Genomic DNA, 19,413 nt, shown 5'->3' with positions numbered 1-19,413 from the left:
TCATGGGAGACTTCATCTAGATCCTCCACACAACCATTCTAGACAATAAAGCATAGCAGCACCTTCCTTTCCTGTAGAGAAAATGTATTTACCTCGTCTATGGTAATGAAATTAATTCTGGTCATTGTTTCATATAAAATAGTATGATTGGTGGGGGGCATGGCATTTGTTGTGGGAGGTACAGCAGGAGTATGGTGTATCTGGGCTGCTTGAGTCTGTGTAAGTGAGTGAGAATTATAGTCTTTAAAGGTATACTGCCTTTCAGATTTTTCAAGTGTAGGTCATAAAAAGAATTTTCCCTGACACCCAATTACTTCTGTTTAGTGGACCAAAAGCTACTGAATTCGAATCACAGACTTCCATTTTTATTAGGTTTTTTTTTTAAATAGAACAATTAATGAATTTCGGGCCACATGGCCCTAAATTAACCACTATTTTTTCTTGCGTCACCCAATTCAAGATACTACGTCATGCATCACATGGTGGGCTTTCCCCGTTTGTGCAAGGCATTGTGGGATAAAAACTTGAAGGAGGAGAGAAAAATGGAGGATGCACATGAAACGTGAAAGACCGACTACAGTAACAGAGACGAAAAGACATTATGTTGTGAAGGAAAGGAAACGCAATGATGTAACTGTCAGCGCACTGTCAAGGTAAACCTGTAGATGATGGTAATGCTACACTGGATGCCAGCTGCTGTAAAACACAAAAGAAGAAGGAAAAGAAGAAACGAAGAAGGTAAACCTGCGCAAGCACACAGACTTCCTCTGTCTGCTTGACTGGGCGAAGCAAGCAATTTCATGCACATTATTTGATAGGGAATCCCCTCAAATTAAATAACTTCCCAGCCACAGAATGGTCTGGGTTTTTTTTTTAGATATTGCAGAAACAAACATATATCACAATGACCAAATTTCAGATGGAACTAAATTTCACTGATTTTATGAAATCGAAAGGCTATCTAGCCTTAAGCCAGTCAGATGAGAAATTGTTGAAATCTAACTAGAATACAACAGGAGAGTTACATGTAATCTTACAGGATTTTTATTAACTTCTTTTTCATATCACATGGAATCAATAAATAATAACCTAGTCTAATTCTTTTTACAGTTGAAGTAAATATAAACAATGCTTACACACACACACACACACACCAGCCACTTTATTAAGTATACCCACCCACCTGCTGGTTTATGCAGTTATCTAATCAGCCAATCCCTTGACAGCAGAACAATGCATCAAATCATGCAGATACAAATCAAGAGCTTCAGTTAAAGTAGATACGCAGAACCATGGGCTCACTTTAATTTATAAATGCCTTGAGACCTCAAGAATGGCACAGGAATAGTTTTAAGCGTTAACAATAAATCTAACAGTCATTTTTATGATTAAAGTGATTCATATAGGTAGCGGTCTGAGTGAATGACCTTGACGTCTGCAACGTCACAGCAGGAAGGCTATCGGTCTCATCACCATTTCCGCTATACTAAAACACAGAGCTGACTGCAACTCCGATCCTCCATTTTGAGCTAATTTATTGCCATGCCACGTAGATGTGTTGCTGGCGGGTGCAGCAACATGACAGAAGGTGGATTTACATTGGATTCGTGGCCCAAGAATGTTCAAACTGCAAAGATTTGGACACGTTTTGCGAGAAGTTCACGGGCACATTGGGCACCTACGAAGTGGTCTCTCCTCTGCTCTGCACATTTTACTGAAGACTCATACGAGACCTCTGATCTGTTGAGGAGCGTTGGCTATAAGCCCGTATTGAAAGAGGGTGCAGTACCAACAATTAAATAAAACTACGAGAAAACGAAAGTATTTGTTTTATTTATTTATTTTTTTAAAAAAAGGAAAGTAAGTTCAGTTGCACCAGTTCTCCCATAGTGTGAGCCGAGGGTTGTTGGTAAAACCCGGGACGGAACAGGACATGACATATCGCTCGGGCAGTGACCTCCCTGTGGTTGTTGCTAAAACCGGTGACATCCCGTCCCGTCCCAGGTTTTAGTAATTGCCTGAGCCGAGCATGGCGGAGTACTAAGTATGGAGAAAATGGACAATGAGTGGACCAGCCATCTGATTTCTCTGCTGGATATTGCTGCCATCTCACCTTTACGTGGAAGAAGCAAATGAACGGAGAACTGAACAAACAACTGAAAGTCAGATTGTTTCAAAACAATCGGCCACAAGATTGGCCTTCAAGTGAGAACACAGAGAGGTAAGCTCCGACTCTCATTTGGATACAAAACAACAAAAACAACATGTTGTTTACCTGCATTTAGATTAATACACGTACAACTTGTATTGTGTGTTTAAGTTACGAGTATAAGATTATTTAATTTGCTTCAGAATGTGATTGTCTCAGTTCATCTGATTATTTAATTAGCCTTCTATGTTTTATCAGTGAAAATGCATGCATGTATGTTGCATAAGTTATAACACCTATCCTGTTTTAATGAGAGTCCACCCACAATCAATGAAGTCAAATCAGTCTTAGTTGAGCAAATCGGTAATGGTATTTCTCACTTTCACCATAACTTTTTATTTATATAACTTTGGTCTTTAGTTGTAAAAGGCCTTGGCCTTAAAACCGGTTACCACTGTGACGTCATGCACTCAGCTCGAATGCCAACTTTGCGGTCGATTTTAACTCTCAAAAATATATATATATATTATTCCCATTTATGCAGCATACAAGAATTAAGGATGGAGATACTATCCACTCAGAAATTTATTTAAAAATAAAAGTTTTGCATATCTGCTTTAATGTTCACTTCAAACATCAGAATGGGAAAAATTGTGATCTCAAAGTGTGACTTTCACTGTGGCATGGGTGTTGGTGCCAGATGGACTGGTTTGTGTATTTCAGAAACTGCTGATCTCCTGGGGTTTTCACACACAACAGTTTCTAGAGTTTACATAGAATGGTGTGAAAAACAAACATTTTTCCACATTGTAAAAAAAGGGCAGGTAAACATGAACATCATTGGATTGTTATTGAAGGGTTAATTTAAACCATTTAAAAATGCATCAAGCTTTCAATTTATTTATCACACTTTGGTTGCTGCATAAACTTTTTGATAGATGTTAAAATTTGAAAATAGCAAAAATAATATATCTTAAAAACTCTTTACAACATGCTCTGTGTCCTTCCAACTGATGCTGTCCATGCTGTTCAAGATTCATTCTGTGTTCCACATGCCTTGCTTTGTATGGAAGAAGTGTAAAAAATTCCTCAGGTTTAGTCGTTCCACCTCTAGCTTATGCAGTAGGATTCTGAATAGTAAATGAGAGACAATAACAGTGGATGAACCATACCTGTTGCATGGGATGCATTGTACTACTTCAATAAAAGTGATTCAAGAACAAACAATATTTGCTGCACTGGTACATGATTTTGATAAACATGTAAAATAGCGGTGGCACGGTGGTGTAGTGGTTAGCGCTGTTGCCTCACAGCAAGAAGGTCCGGGTTCGAGCCCCATGGCTGGCGAGGGCCTTTCTCTGTGGAGTTTGCATGTTCTCCCTGTGTCCGCATGGGTTTCCTCTGGGTGCTCTGGTTTGCCCCAAAGACATGCAGGTTAGGTTAACTGGTGACTCTAAATTGACCGTAGGTGTGAATGGTTGTCTGTGTCTATGTGTCAGCCCTGTGATGACCTGGCGACTTGTCCAGGGTGTACCCCGCCTTTTGCCCGTAGTCAGCTGGGATAGGCTCCAGCTTGCCTGCGACCCTGTAGAACAGGATAAAGCAGCTAGAGAAAATGAGATGACGTAAAATAGTTTCCACTGACTGTTATTACTTTTTTGCGTTTTTATAGTGTCTTGTTTGCATCTTCTGCATGTTCTTCTGTTACACACCTTTGTAATTGTTGGACAGAACTTCTGCAGAATTCACAGTGATACAGATATCGACAAAGATGTCAATTGGCAGATTTAGACCCACATTTTGAGTCAAATCTGATCCAAGTGCCACAGCCTAAATGGACTGCATAGCCATAAATGTTCATGCACAATGATGACTGATAAGTAGAATAAAAGCCACAAAACAGTTCTGAGTCTGTTTTGAAGAGTGTGAAGATGACCTCGGATCAGGTATTCCTCAGATATTGCTAAGTGCTATGATTTCAGAGCCAATTCTTCTTCCCACTCCTCATCCAAAGACCGTGAGTTGGCCTAGTGGTTAGCGTGTCCGCATCTCGACTGGGAGATCACAAGTTCTACTTGCCATCAGGTCATGCCAAAGACCAGTATAAAAATGGTACCTACTACCATCTGGCAAGGCATGCTGCAATACAGATGTGAGTGGGGAAGTCAAACTCTCATGGTTACCAGAGGACTAGACCCCCACTGTAACCCTAGCTGTATAGGTGAGAGGTCGAGGGCTATCGAAATGGAGATTGGCGCCACATCCATACGCCTTAAAGAGTTGGTTAGTACTGGGATGGGAAACTGCCTGAGAAGACCAGCTTCTCAGAGGGACTCTGACTTTGATTTGACTCCTCATCCAAAGAGGTTGCTTTACCTTTGGATCTGGGAGATGCTTTCTGTCAGACAAGGAACTGCAAGCTGAACCACTGTTGTCATCACTGGCTTCACCAGCATCCAGAAGTATATCTGACCATGCTTGCATACTCAGATGACAGCCTGAATTTCACTAACTCATATTTTCCTCGAACTATAAAATTATGGAACAGTCTCCCTAGTTATATAAAGCAGTCTACGTCAGTTCCTGAGTTCAAAAAACTACTTCGTAGCCATTATAATTCAAGATTGTACTCATGCCGGGCACCATGACCTATATTTATTTAATTTGGATATTTTTGTTACTTCGTCAATTGATAATTATTTTTTATATTTATTGTTTTTCTTGTTTTTAATCATCTAAATATGTTTTGTAATGTCTTGTATTTTGTTAAGGGGTTGAATGTAAATTGGGGCTTTGCCCTGTATTCTTCTCCTGCCACTTTTGCTATTTATGCATTTATTGTGGCAAACCTCAATAAAAGAAAAAAGAAAAGAAAAATGGCTACAATAGCCACCCTCAAAATGGCAGCAGCCTATATTCTATTCAGTACAGCTCATACCACCATCTACCATCTTCTCTGATGTTCTTTCTGCTTTGCAGACACAAGATTCATGACAGTGGATCCTCTTTTTCTTTCAGCTGCTCCTGTTAGGAATCACCACAGCTAATCTGTTCCACAAAGTTTTTACACTGGATGCCCTTCCTGACACAACCCTCCCCAATCTACCTGGGCTTGGGACCGGCGCTAAGTATGAACTGGCTGGTGCAACCCCAGTGACTGGGTATTTTACCTTGTCTGCATGTCTTTGGACTGTGGGGAAAACTGGAGCACCCAGAGGAAACCCACACAGACATGGGGAGAACATGCAAACGCCACACAGAAAGGCCCCTGTTGGCCGTGAGGTTCGAAACTGGAACCTTCTTTCTGTGAGACAAAAGTGCTAACCATTGCACCACTGTGCCACCAGTGGATCTGCACAATACATATTTTCATGTCCTCATCTCTGCAAAACACTGAAGCTTTCTGAGTTTTGCCTTCCAAGTATTGTATGTTGTTTGTCATAGAGAAGCTACTCAAATGGGTCCCTACACAATTAGCCTCACCATTTGGGTGACCATAATGGGATGGCAAAATATTGTAGTGGATGCACTGTCAAGGCAGCACATATACCCAGGAGAATGGTGTCTATATATTTGGGCGGCACGGTGGTGTAGTGGTTAGCACGGTCACCTCACAGCAAGAAGGTTCCGGGTTCGAACCCAGCGGCCGGCGAGGGCCTTTCTGTGTGGAGTTTGCATGTTCTCCCCATGCCTGCATGGGTTTCCTCCGGGTGCTCCGGTTTCCCCCACAATCCAAAGACATGCAGTTAGGTTGACGTGGGGCGGCCTTGGGCTGAGGTGTCCTTGAGCAAGGTACCTGACCCCTGACTGCTCCCTGGGTGCTCTGGTGTGGCTACCCACTGCTCTGAGTGTGTGCGTGTGTTCACTGCTTCAGATGGGTTAAATGCAGAGGATGAATTTCACTGTGCTTGAAGTGTGCATGTGACGAATAAAGGTTTCTTCTAAAATAAAGGTTTCTTCTTCTAATGCTAAAGGGACTTATTGTTGACTATGGTTCTTCCTGAACAGAACAGGACAATCTTAGGTCAGGATGCACTGACCCATGACTAGCCTAACTGTTTAGCATATATGATTCCTCCACTACTGCGTATTCTGACAGTGTTATACACAATTCAACAGTCAGATCACACAGTCCTGGTTGTGGCCCTGAAATGGCCATGTGAGACCTTGGTTTCCTCCACTGATCTTGCTGATGGATTGAATTCCTTGGCAGCTTCCTCTCAGCAAGATCTGTTGACTTAGACAGGATGACTTGGATATGTCTTCTCAGGTGGGTATGGCCTCTCAGATGGAAGCACAAGCCAATGACTACAACTCGACATTACAAGAAACATTATTGAATGCAAGACCCCCCAGTACAGAGGCCTTATACTCTCCCAAGTGAAAACTGTTTTGCAAATGGTAGGCAGCAGTTACTGCATTCTCATGGACCCAGTGCACAGTCTGATGCCTAAAGACCTAACCTTTCTACAGCAACTGCTACAAAAGGGCAAGTCTACATCTACATTTAAAACATACTGCACATTATGCATTTCGCTGCACACTATGGAAGGTGACTTGGTGGCCTAGCTTGTGGTATAGTTTCAGACATAAAGTTATCTATGTGTTAAAACACCACCCCTGGTAGTTAACCGGTCTTCAGAGAATGACAGTTACACTTGTGTTTTGATCTTTGCAATGGACTTTGATTATAATTCTTAAATGGGTCATTCTAGAATTTGGGGTACAGTTCATGTCTCCGAGATAAACCTTTTGTTATTTTCCACAAAAGAAATCCTTATTGAATCAGTTTTGAACAATAATGGAAATGATGACAAGCTTTCACCAATAGCAATGCTTGATGTACATTTTAGACCCAATTTATCCATAAAACATTAACTAAATGACTCCCTCCCCCCACATTATTGGCTGTCTTCGACGACTGATTCATACGTTCAGCCTGAATAAACATGAAGTGATTCAGTTGAACAATCTGTTTTTTGGGGGCTTAGTCTATTAACTGTTATAAAATAATTGCATAGAAAGTCTATTTTCTGTATTATGTGAAATTTCAGGAATAAAAAAAATAAATTTTTTATCCATCCCAATGTTCTTGTCTACTCTGGTTCTATACCCATATAATGTCCTAGGGATGAGCGAGTACAGCATTATCTGTATCTGTATCTGTTAACCATTATGAATTATCTGTACCCGTATCTGTACTCGGAGTGGACGGGGCATAACTCGGAAGTGGGTCTGGTTGTCTTGAAACGGTCGGGGTTTTAACCAGTATGTTATTTTAAGCATGCAATTGATATGGGTTGATCAGAAATTGTTATATTTATTGCTGATTAGAAAACTATTTACAGGACAGCATCAGCATTGAGCTTCAGATCAATGGTTTTGATCACGATAGCAAACGAACTATTTACAGAACAAGTTTTGCAACAATGAATACAACACATGCGGTTGCAATTATGAAATGAAATGTAATGAACAAGAGTTTTCATACTCAACATAACTTTCTTTTTTTAACTTTTAATTTTTTTTATGATCAGTGTGAATTATTTTTTTTTGGTTCTTTTTTATTTTTTTTTATTTCCACACCAGGTGTGTGTGTGTGTGTGTGTGTGAGAGAGAGAGAGAGAGAGAGAGTGTGTGTGTGTAGCTTAATTTGTAATATTATTTATACCACTACTACCTAGAAAGTGTCAGACACTCAGTGCGTGAAGTAAAATAAAACTGGTTAGAGCCAACTGATGGTTTAAAAAAAAAACCTCAGACAACCGGCAGAGAGAGAGAGAGAGAGCGCGAGAGAGAGAGAGTGTGAGTGTGTGTGTGTGTGTAGCTTAATTTGTAATACTTATACCACTACTACCTTTATTTTTACATGAATTACAGCAAGAAAGTGTCAGACACTCAATGCGTGAAGTCAAAAAAACTGTTTTTAACCGATGGTTAAAAAAAGAAAAAAAATCTCCAACAGGCAGAGACGCAACGCGAGTCGCTTTCTACCAAGCACCACGTCTGAACGAACCCACGTTTACCAGAACTCTACTGGTTATAAGTAAGTACAAACTGAAATAAAAACAAACTTGAAGCTGAAGAAACCCGAAACATTAATGGAAAAGAGCCGCGAACCTGAGTGACTGAGGGAGAGACAGAGAGCTGTTCTCTGTGTGAGTGAGCAGAGCAGTGTGTGTAGGGGAGGGGCGCTGTGACGCTGTGTGAGGATTTTCATTCAGGCCGAACACAGATATTGACTCGTATTACTTGTATAATACTCGTACTCAGCAAAAGTGCTTTGTCCGTACCGGATACTCGTTTCAGCCGAGTATCCGGCTCAACTCTATAATGTCCACAAAGACTTTTAATAATAATATGCATGACACCTGCACCAAGTGATGTCACTTCCTCTGGCGGGAAACTTCAGAAAGGCAGTGAGGTGTGTTATGTTTCTTCTCTCATTAATTTGAACAAAATGTTGAGGATACACCAACAGGAGATTAATTATTCATCAAATCTGTTATTGTGATATTGGAGTGAATCTCTCACTCATTTTTAAAAAGCAATAATATGATTAAGATCCATAAAATTCTGTTTTTATACATGCCATGTGGTCGCTAGTTTGAGGTTAGCACGTGGAGTTAAGACACAAAATAGTGGGAAATGTCAACTCATTTATTGTCAATTCTGTTAATGGATTGCCCAGTTTAACAATAATTTTTTTGAATTTTTGAATAAATACTTAAAGTTTTACAGATTTAAGGTTTGAAAATACTTCTAATGTTAAATTTGAAGTGTGTTCTATGACAATAAAAAAAACTTTACTGGAAAAAAAAATCATTCCAATTTTTTGTTTTCTTTCAACACTTGAAATGTACTTGCAATTATAGAACAGGCCAAATATATCCACATTTACCTTCTTTAGTTATTGTTTATAACTCATTTTCAGAATGAATATTCAGCAAAATGACTTTTCTATGCATTAGAGTGAGTTCACTGTGGATAAAATGCAATTTCAACTAGGGAACTAGTTCTTGACGTCTGTTGCTGTCTTTTTGTGAGCAATTATCCTTATTTAGCTTGGTCCTTATTCTATCATATTTTCCATCCATTATCTGTAGCTGCTTTATCCTGTTCTACAGGGTCGCAGGCAAGCTGGAGCCTATCCCAGCTGACTACGGGCAAAAGGCGGGGTACACCCTGGACAAGTCGCCAGGTCATCACAGGGCTGACACATAGACACAGACAACCATTCACACCTACGGTCAATTTAGAGTCACCAGTTAACCTAACCTGCATGTCTTTGGACTGTGGGGGAAACCAGAGCACCCGGAGGAAACCCACGCGGACACAGGGAGAACATGCAAACTCCACACAGAAAGGCCCTCGCCGGCCATGGGGCTCGAACCCGGACCTTCTTGCTGTGAGGCGACAGCGCTAACCACTACACCACTGTGCCGCCCCAGTAAAGGAATATCTTATCTTATCGTATCGTATCTTATCTTGTAACAAATTGAAAAAATAGGTGCCATGGTGTTATTTCAATTTAATATCTCATCTCATCTCATCTCATCATCTCTAGCCGCTTTATCCTTCTACAGGGTCGCAGGCAAGCTGGAGCCTATCCCAACTGACTACGGGCGAAAGGCGGGGTACACCCTGGACAAGTCGCCAGATCATCACAGGGCTGACACATAGACACAGACAACCATTCACACTCACATTCACACCTACGGTCAATTTAGAGTCACCAGTTAACCTAACCTGCATGTCTTTGGACTGTGGGGGAAACCGGAGCACCCGGAGGAAACCCACGCGGACACGGGGAGAACATGCAAACTCCGCACAGAAAGGCCCTCGCCGGCCATGGGGCTCGAACCCAGGACCTTCTTGCTGTGAGGCGACAGCGCTAACCACTACACCACTGTGCCGCCCCAGTAAAGGAATATCTTATCTTATCGTATCGTATCTTATCTTGTAACAAATTGAAAAAATAGGTGCCATGGTGTTATTTCAATTTAATATCTCATTATTTTCAATTAACTCATTATTTCAAGATATTGTCATTTTTAGTTCTCATTATTGAGATATTTTCTCATTATATTTTCAACTTAATATTTAATAACCCACAATCTTTAAGGTAAGTTTTTTAAACATTATCTTAACTCTTATTCTGTATGATTTTTCCCAGGTAATAAGTAAGGTTTAGAGCAATTCAGTTGATGCATGTATGTCTAATGACTGGTATCATATTTATGCGTTCACGTCAAAGTCCTAACACATTGAAAGCATTCCAAAATTTGATTTGCTTATTTATATAATATTCAATACCCAATAACATTCAAAACCAAACAAATTATATAAAATGAAAAACTAACATATGTTTTCCTCAATACAGCAATATCTGGCTTATTCTCTGAAAAAACAACATACAGAATAAGGATTATTATTACTATAAACTAATATTCAATCAATAAATCTTATTGAGAGATTGCAGGATGTTAAATATGAAGAAGAGGCCTTTGTCACGTGTACACAAGAGCACAGTGAATTTCCTCCTCTGCATTAAACCCAGCTGAAGCAGTGAACACACACGCGTGTGCACAAGTGAGCAATGAGCACACACACATATCCAGAGCAGTGGGCAGCTATATTACAGCACCCGGGGAGCAGTTGGGGGTTAGGTGCCTTGCTCAAGGGTACTTCAGCCATGAATACAGAGGGAAGGAAAAGTGCTGTTCATTCACTCAACTCCCCCCACATTTTTCCTATGACCCTGTGGCAGCAAGGTCATGGCCAAGCATCGGTCTGTGAATGGAGGGTGGAGTCAGGGAAGGTAAGTGGTGGAATCATTGCACCTGATGGGAATTAACCTGTGTTTGTGTGTCTTCCCCAGTGACCGCGCCCTTTAAAAGGAGAGAGCAGAGAAAGGGAGCTCTCTCCCCAACCAGAACACGTGTGTGTGTGTGTGTGTGTGTGTGGGGCTGGGAGAGTGTGAAAAGCTGAAAAGCTAAAAATAAAGAGTTTTTGAGAACTCAGTTCTGGCCTGCCGTGCTTCTGTGCTCCACAAACCTGGTCAGATACTACAGTGGTGCTGAAACCCAGGAAGGAGTGCAGAAGGGAACGGCCACATGGAGTCCTCCCCCTTCAAGGACCTGGTCCATGCCCTCGCCATGGCCCAACAGAGCCAGCACCAGGCACTGATCGCCCTCCGGAAGGAGTAGGAACAACGGTTCGAAGCCCTGGTGCTGGCGCAACAGGAAGATCATCAGGCGTTCCAGCACCTGCTCGCGTCGGCGGGGTCCAAGATCACCACCGCCGCAGACCCTCCCCAACTTACCCTAATGAAGATGGATCCGCATGACGACCCCGAAGCCTTCCTCGCTCTTTTTGAGCAGGCAGCAGAGGCGTGGGGTTGGCCGGTGGAACAGTGCATGGCGCGCCTCCTCCTCCTGCTAACGGGCGAGGCCCAGCTGGCCGTGCTACAGCTCCCCGCCAACAGCTGGCTGGTCTACATGGACCTCCGCAAGGCTGTCCTCCAACGTGTGGGTAGCACCCCAGAACAGCAATAGCAGCGCTTCCACGCGCTGCGCCTGGAGGAGGTTGGCCGGCTGTTTGCGTTTGGCCAGCAACTCCAGGACGCCTGCCGCCGGTGGCTGAGGGCCGATAACCGTGACGCCGAGGAGATCATCGATCTGGTGGCGCTGGAGCAGTTCATCACTCGACTTCCAGAAGGAACCGCGGAGTGGGTCCAGTGCCATCGCCCGGCGTCGCTGGATCAGGCCATTGAGCTGGCGGAGGACCATATGGCGTCCGTTCCGACGGCAGAACAGCGTGCCTCCCCTTCTCCCCTCTCTTTTCTCTCTCTCTCCCTCTGTTCCTTGTCCTCGCCCCATTCCCCCACCGTGGAGGCAGGGGCCGGCTCCACCCCAGCCGGCCCGCTGCACCCGCGGTGCCCTACTGTTTCCTGCTCCCTTGTCTGTGTCTTCCCCCCCCCTCAGGTGAGTGATCTCCGGAACACCAGTGCAGGGAGAGAGCCTGGGCTGGTATGCTGGTGCTGCGGGGAACCGGGGCACCTCCAGCATCAGTGCTTGGCGATGGAGGTGGGTGTGGTGGTCCAGATCCCCAATGCACCAGGGACTGCCCTCGATCAGACCGGAGTGTATCACATACCAGTGAGTATCCAAGGGGATACGTATCAGGCTTTGGTGGACTCCGGCTGTAATCAGACCTCAATCCACCAAAACCTGGTGCAAGATGAGGCATTGGGAGGAGCACAATTGGTGAAGGTGTTGTGTGTGCACGGGGATGCTCACAACTACCCTTTAGTGTCAGTCCACATTCTATTTCGAGGGGAAAAATTTAGAGTAAAGGTGGCAGTTAATCCTCGCCTTACCCACTCGATAATTTTGGGGACTGATTGGCCGGGATTTAGGGAATTAATGACACATTTAGTGAAGAGTGGGGCCTGCCATAATTCAGCGGGGGGAGGTCCCGGAGTGGCATTGGCGGGAGCAGCTGTCACAGAGCTGTCTACGTCATCACCACGTCAGAGTGAGGAGCAGCAGGCTCCTCCTCCCTCTCTCGGAGATTCCCTCGTGGATTTCCTGTTAGAGCAGTTGCAAGACTAGACTCTGCGGCATGCATTTGACCAAGTGAGAGTAATCGATGGTCAAACTCTCCAGCCAAACACCACCCTGTCCTTCCCCTATTTTTCCATTATTAAGGATAGATTATACCGAGTGATGCAGGACACTCAGACTAAGGAACAAATAACACAGCTTTTAATCCCAAAGAGCTGCCAGGAATTTATATTCCAGGTGGCTCAATTTAATCCCATGGCTGGACACTTGGGGCAGGATAAGACACTAGCCCTAATAATGGCCCAGTTGTATTGGCCAGGGATTCGTGGTGATGTCCATAGGTGGTGTACGGCGTGCCACGAATGCCAGTTAGTAAATCCCGTGGCCATTCCAAAAGCGCCTTTGCGCCATCTGCCATGAATTGAGACCCCGTTCAAAAGAATTGGGATGGATCTCATCAGGCCATTAGATCGGTCAACATGAGGATATCGCTTTATTTTAGTTCTGGTGGACTATGCAACGCGATATCCGGAAGCAGTGCCTCTTTGCAATATCTCAGCACGTAGTATTGCAGAAGCACTCTTCTGCATCATCTCCTGGGTCAGAATCCCCAAAGAGATTCTGACTGATCTAGGCACTATGTTTATGTCACGCACACTGCTCGAATTGTATGGGTTACTGGGAATTAAGTCTATCCGCACCAGTGTTTATCACCTACAAATGAATGACTTAGTCGAACTGTTTAATCGCACCCTCAAGAACATAATTAAAATTTGTAAGCGAAGACGCATGCAACTGGGATAAATGGCTCAAGCCCCTGTTATTCGCAGTGCGAGAGGTCCTGCAAGCCTCCACGGGGTTCTCCCCATTCGAATTATTATACGGGCATAAGCCATGTGGCATTCTGGATGTGCTATGGGAAAACTGGGAGGAGGGACCTTCAAACAGTAAAAATGAAATTCAATACATTATCGACCTGCACGCAAAACTCCACATGCTCATGCACCTAACCCAGGAGAATTTGTGGCAGGCCCAAGAATGTCAAGTCCGTCTGTACGACAGGTGCACGTGCCTTAGGGAATTCACACTGGGAGATAAAGTACTCATGTTGTTGCCCACGTTGAGCTCCAAATTGATCGCCAGGTGGCAAGGACCCTTTGAGGTCACACAGCGAGTTGGGGATGTCAACTACCGGTATGAGGTGAGGTGAACGGACAGGGGTGGGGCGTTACAGATTTACCACCTCAATCTACTAAAACTTTGAAATGAGGAGGTCCCCGTGGTGTTGGTGCCGGTGGTTCCGGAGAAGGCGGAGCTGGGGCCAGAGGTTCAAAAAAGAAAATTGACATCGCCTACCACTCCGTTCCCCTGTGGAGACCACCTCTCCCCTACCCAGCTCACGGAGGTCACCCAGTTGCAAACAGAATTTTCTGACGTGTTCTTGCCATTGCCCGGCTGCACTCACCTCATAGAACACCACATTGAGATGCCCCCGGGGGTAGTAGTGTGCAGTCACCCTTACAGACTGCCTGAACACAAAAAAAAGGTGGTTCAGGAAGAACTCAAGGCCATGCTCGAAATGGGCATCATCGAGGAGTCCCACAGTGACTGAAGCAGCCCGGTGGTCTTGGTTCCCAAGGCCCATGGGTCAGTCTGGTTCTGTATGGACAATAGAAAAGTCAACGTGGTGTCTAAATTTGACACGTACCTAATGCCTCGTATTGATGAGTTGCTCGATCAACTAGGCATGGCTCATGTTTATTCGACACTGGATTTGACAAAGGGATATTGGCAGATCCCCTTGACTCTGCTATCCCAAGAGAAAATAGCCTTTTCCACACCGTTTGGCTTACACCAGTTCATCACACTTCCTTTGGGGCTGTTTGGGGTACCCGCTAAGTTCCAGCGGCTGATGGATAGGGTCCTCCATCCCCACGCCACCTACGCGGCCGCCTACTTGGACGACATCATTATTTACAGTAATGACTGGCCGCGGTGCTTGGAACACCTAAGGGCCATCCTTAGGTCGCTGAGGCGAGCGGGTCTCACAGCCAACCTGAAGAAGTGTGCGATTGGGTGGGTGGAAGTACGGTATCTGGGTTTCCACTTGGGCAATGGGCAGGTGCGTCCCCAAATTAATAAGACAGCAGAGATTGCGGCCTGCCCGAGGCCCAAGACCAAAAAGAGGGTGAGCCAGTTCCTGGGGCTGGCTGGCTACTATCGTAGGTTTATACCTAATTATTCGGACGTCACCAGCCTGCTGACTGATCTCACTAAAAAGGGAGCACCAGATCCGGTCCAGTGGATGGAGCAATGCTAGCGGGCTTTCTCGGAGGTAAAGGCTGCACTGTGTGGGGGGGCCACTGTTACACTCCCCTGACTTTTCCCTCCCCTTTATTTTGCAGACGGATGCGTCAGACAGAGGGCTGGGGGCTGTTCTGTCCCAGGAGGTGGAGGGGGAGGACCATCCAGTGCTGTACATCAGCCGGAAGCTGTTGGTGCGTGAGGGCAGGTACAGCACAATAGAAAAGGAGTGCCTCGCCATCAAGTGGGCGGCCCTCGCCCTTCACTACTACCTGCTGGAGTGCCCTTTCACCCTCTGTTCAGACCACGCACCCCTGCAGTGGCTCCACCACATGAAGGATGCCAACGCGCGGATCACCCGTTGGTATCTGGCACTCCAGCCATTTAAGTTCGAGGTGGTCCACAGGCCGAAGGCACAGATGGTCATGGCGGATTTCCTCTCCCGTCAAGGGGGGGGGGGGGAGTCGGCTGCAGGCCGGACAGCTCCCCGGCCTGAGTCGGGCGGTGGGGGTATGTGGCAGCGGGGGTGTGGCCAAGCGTCGGTCTGTGAATGGAGGGCGGAGTCAGGGAAGGTAAGTGGTGGAATCATTGCACCCAATGGGAATTAACCAGTGTTTGTGTGTCTTCCCCAGTGACTGCACCCTTTAAAAGGAGAGAGAGCAGAGAAAGGGAGCTCTCTCCCCAACCAGAACACTTGTGTGTGTGCATGAGTGGCTGGGAGAGTGTGAAAAGCTGAAAAGCTAAAAAATAAAGAGTTTTTGAAAACTCAGTTCTGGTCTGCCGTGCTTCTGTGCTCCACCCACCTGGTCAGATACTACAGACCCTTTGGGCCAAAGGCTGCTTCTCTAAACTTTAGGCCATGGCTGACCCCAGTGGAAATATGAGAAAATAATGATGAGCTATGAAATAATTGTTTAAATAATTAAATAATAACTAGATATAATGAGTTATTTTGGGGAAAAAACCCATGAGATCTTGAAAAAAAAAATAATGACATAGAACTTGTGAGTTTGTGGTTTTAAACATTTACATGAAAAGTACTTCTGTACTTTAAAATGTTGACATGATCTTTCAGATTTTGTTGGTGACATGTCCAATGCTTACCTGTCCAGCAACTCCCAGTCCTCTCCTCCCCACTTGCTTGTAAATTCTTTAATGTTCATTCCTCCAATTCGAACCATGTCTGATTTATAAATGGCAATCAGACCATAACCTACCGTTTCCCAGAAACCTGTGTCACACACAAAAACCTAGCTACTATAACTATAATAAATATGAGCTGTAACACAAAACGTGACAACGTACAAAGAAATTTGGAAACTACCGACAAAGTAGTGCAATTAGTGCATCATGTAAATTAACACAGAGCATGGCACACTCATAGAATGTGTGGCATAACATACCTGCAGGGGCATGCACTGTGGCACCACATTCTAGTCTCATCACAACAGGAGCAAACACCATTTTCCCTTGCACACAGTGTTTACGCACACTGTCTATTAGTGTCGAAGGAAAGTGGAGGTGCAGATCACACAGGAACAAAATACTGTTCTCGTCCTAATAAATAAAAAAAAAAATTGTGAAAATATCTGATGACTAATTGATTAGTGTTAAATGTAGTGATACAGTGGATCCAAATGGTCCATTTAAGATCCTTAAAAACTCAATTTATATATATTTTTTATTTTCAAATTTGTTTCCCTACTTTGACAAGGTCTATTCCTACTTGAAGTCCTGGTGATCTTCCAAAAGGTCCATCCAATCTCTTAAATTGGTAGCTGCATATAGTCCCAAAAAATTTGAACAAATAAATGACAAACATACTGTATATACATATACAGTGGTGCTTGAAAGTTTGTGAACCCTTTAGAATTTTCTATATTTCTGCATAAATATGACCTAAAACATCATCAGATTTTCACACAAGTCCTAAAAGTAGATAAAGAGAACCCAGTTAAACAAATGAGACAAAACTATTATACTTGATCATTTTTTTGAGGAAAATGATCCAATATTACATATCTGTGAGTGGCAAAAGTATGTGAACCTTTGCTTTCAGTATCTGGTGTGACCCCCTTGTGCAGCAATAACTGCAACTAAACATTTCTGGGAACTGTTGATCAGTCCTGCACACTGACTTTGAGGAATTTTAGCCCATTCCTCCGTACAGAACAGCTTCAACTCTGGGATGTTGGTGGGTTTCCTCACATGAACTGCTCACTTCAGGTCCTTCCACAACATTTTGATAGGATTAACATCAGGACTTTGACTTGGCCATTCTAAAACATTAACTTTATTCTTCTTTAACCATTCTTTGGTAGAACGACTTGTGTGCTTAGGGTCGTTGTCTTGCTGCATGACCCACCTTCTCTTGAGATTCAGTTCATGGACAGATGTCCTGACATTTTCCTTTAGAATTCGCTGGTATAATTCAGAATTCATTATTCCATCAATAATGACAAACCGTCCTGGCCCAGATGCAGCAAAACAGGCCCAAACCATGATGCTACCACCACCACCACCATGTTTCACAGATGGGATAAGGTTCTTATGCTGGAATGCAGTGTTTTCCTTTCTCCAAACATAACGCTTCTCATTGAAAGCAAAAAGTTCTATTTTGGTGTCATCCATCCACAAAACATTTTTCCAATAGCCTTCTGGCTTGTCCATGTGATCTTTAGTAAACTGCAGACGAGCAGCAATGTTCTTTTTGGAGAGCAGTAGCTTTCTCCTTGCAACCCTGTCATGCACACCATTGTTGTTCAGTGTTCTCCTGATGGTGGACTCATGAACATTAACATTAGCCAATGTGAGAAAGGCCTTCAGTTGCTTAGATGTTACCCTGGGGTCCTTTGTGACCTTGCCGACTATTACACACCTTGCTCTTGGAGTGATCTTTGTTGGTCGACCACTCCTGGGAAGGGTAACAATGGTCATGAATTTCCTCCATTTGTACACAATCTGTCTGACTGTGGATTGGTGGAGTCCAAACTCTTTAGAGATGGTTTTGTAACTTTTTCCAGCCTGATGAGCATCAACAACACTTTTTCTGAGGTCCTCAGAAATCTCCTTTCTTCGTGCCATGATACACTTCCACAAACATGTGTTGTGAAGATCAGACTTCGATAGATCCCTGTTCTTTAAATAAAACAGGGTGCCCACTCACACCTGATTGTCATCCCATTGATTGAAAACACCTAACACTAATTTCACCTTCAAATTAACTGCTAATCCTAGAGGTTCACATACTTTTGCCACTCATAGATATGTAATATTGGATCATTTTCCTCAATAAATAAATGATCAAGTATAATATTTTTGTCTCATTTGTTTAACTGGGTCGTCTTTAACTACTTTTATGACTTGTGTGAAAATCTGATGATGTTTTAGGTCATATTAATGCAGAAATATAGAAAATTCTAAAGGGTTCACAAACCTTCAACCACCACTGTACAAAGCAAAAATATTTATCAGTGCTTATGCCTCGTAAAACCAGTTGTTTTGATGAAAAAAAAAAGTTGTACCTTGGTAGATTAGCATTTTTCAGTTCCTTCTCTACATCAACATCTGTGCTATTATAGTCAATGAGAATGATGTTAAAGTTTTTGTCTCCTGTGGCTTTGTACACTTTCTCCATTTCCTTTATGAAATGAATGACCCATCTTCCTTGGTTTTTCACTGTTGAAATAGGGATCAGAAAAACAGAGCATCTTAGAAAGACAGCATTTGAGCAAAACAGGGCCTTCACAATGGAGATGTAATGTAGTAATGTACATGTTTTATTTTGCCAGTATCGGGTTGCAGGACAGGGCTGTCAAGGTTCCATGCACTGGTTCATGCATAGCAGAGTAAGGCAAGGGCCTTGCTTCGGTTCTTACTCAGGCCCAGTATTAACTAATCCATTCCTGATGGACCATGAAAGGTTTGACATTCACACAACTACACTTGGAACAGCCTTCCAAGTAGTGTTCGGGAATCAGACACAGTCTCAGTGTTTAAGTCAAGGCTGAAAATATATCTGTTCAAGTCAAGTCAAGTCAACTTTGTCAAATATGCTATACATGCTCGACAGACAGCACAGATGAAATTTCAGTCCTCTCTGACCCACAGTGCAAACAGGCAATGCAATAAATAAAAAATAGAATAATTGAAATAAACAATATAAACACTCTAGATAAGAAATAGACATAGACTAAACACTCATTATATATATATATATATATATATTGGAGCAAAAGGACATAAAATAAACAGTCAAGTGCACTTGAGGTATAGCAGATAAACATGAAATAACCAGTATAAACAATAAACTAATAGCTGTTAAGGTGAGGTAGTGCGGAATAGTGCAAATGAGCGAGGTAAAGTGAAATGTGCAGTCCCCGAGTTCAGTGT

General features: G+C 43.5%; 1 protein-coding gene across 1 annotated transcript in view; it reads right to left on the bottom strand.

Moving 5' to 3' along the window:
- Window positions 1–1,028: 1,028 nt before the first annotated feature.
- Window positions 1,029–19,413, bottom strand: part of b4galnt3a (beta-1,4-N-acetyl-galactosaminyl transferase 3a) — a 57,723-nt gene continuing 39,338 nt past the window's right edge. Inside the window, exons 16-20 of the mRNA XM_060902941.1 lie at window positions 18,546–18,699; window positions 16,727–16,799; window positions 16,425–16,578; window positions 16,126–16,252; window positions 1,029–3,279 (exon numbers count right to left, since the gene is read on the bottom strand). Coding sequence (XP_060758924.1) covers window positions 3,186–3,279; window positions 16,126–16,252; window positions 16,425–16,578; window positions 16,727–16,799; window positions 18,546–18,699 — 602 coding nt within the window. The 3' untranslated portion in view covers window positions 1,029–3,185. The remainder of the gene's footprint in view (window positions 3,280–16,125; window positions 16,253–16,424; window positions 16,579–16,726; window positions 16,800–18,545; window positions 18,700–19,413) is intronic.

This window comes from Neoarius graeffei, chromosome 21 (assembly GCF_027579695.1).
Source record: "Neoarius graeffei isolate fNeoGra1 chromosome 21, fNeoGra1.pri, whole genome shotgun sequence".
In the NCBI taxonomy this organism is placed as follows: Eukaryota; Metazoa; Chordata; class Actinopteri; order Siluriformes; family Ariidae; genus Neoarius; species Neoarius graeffei.
Note: the sequence above shows the minus strand (reverse complement) of the source record. Positions and strands in the feature narration are given on the sequence as shown.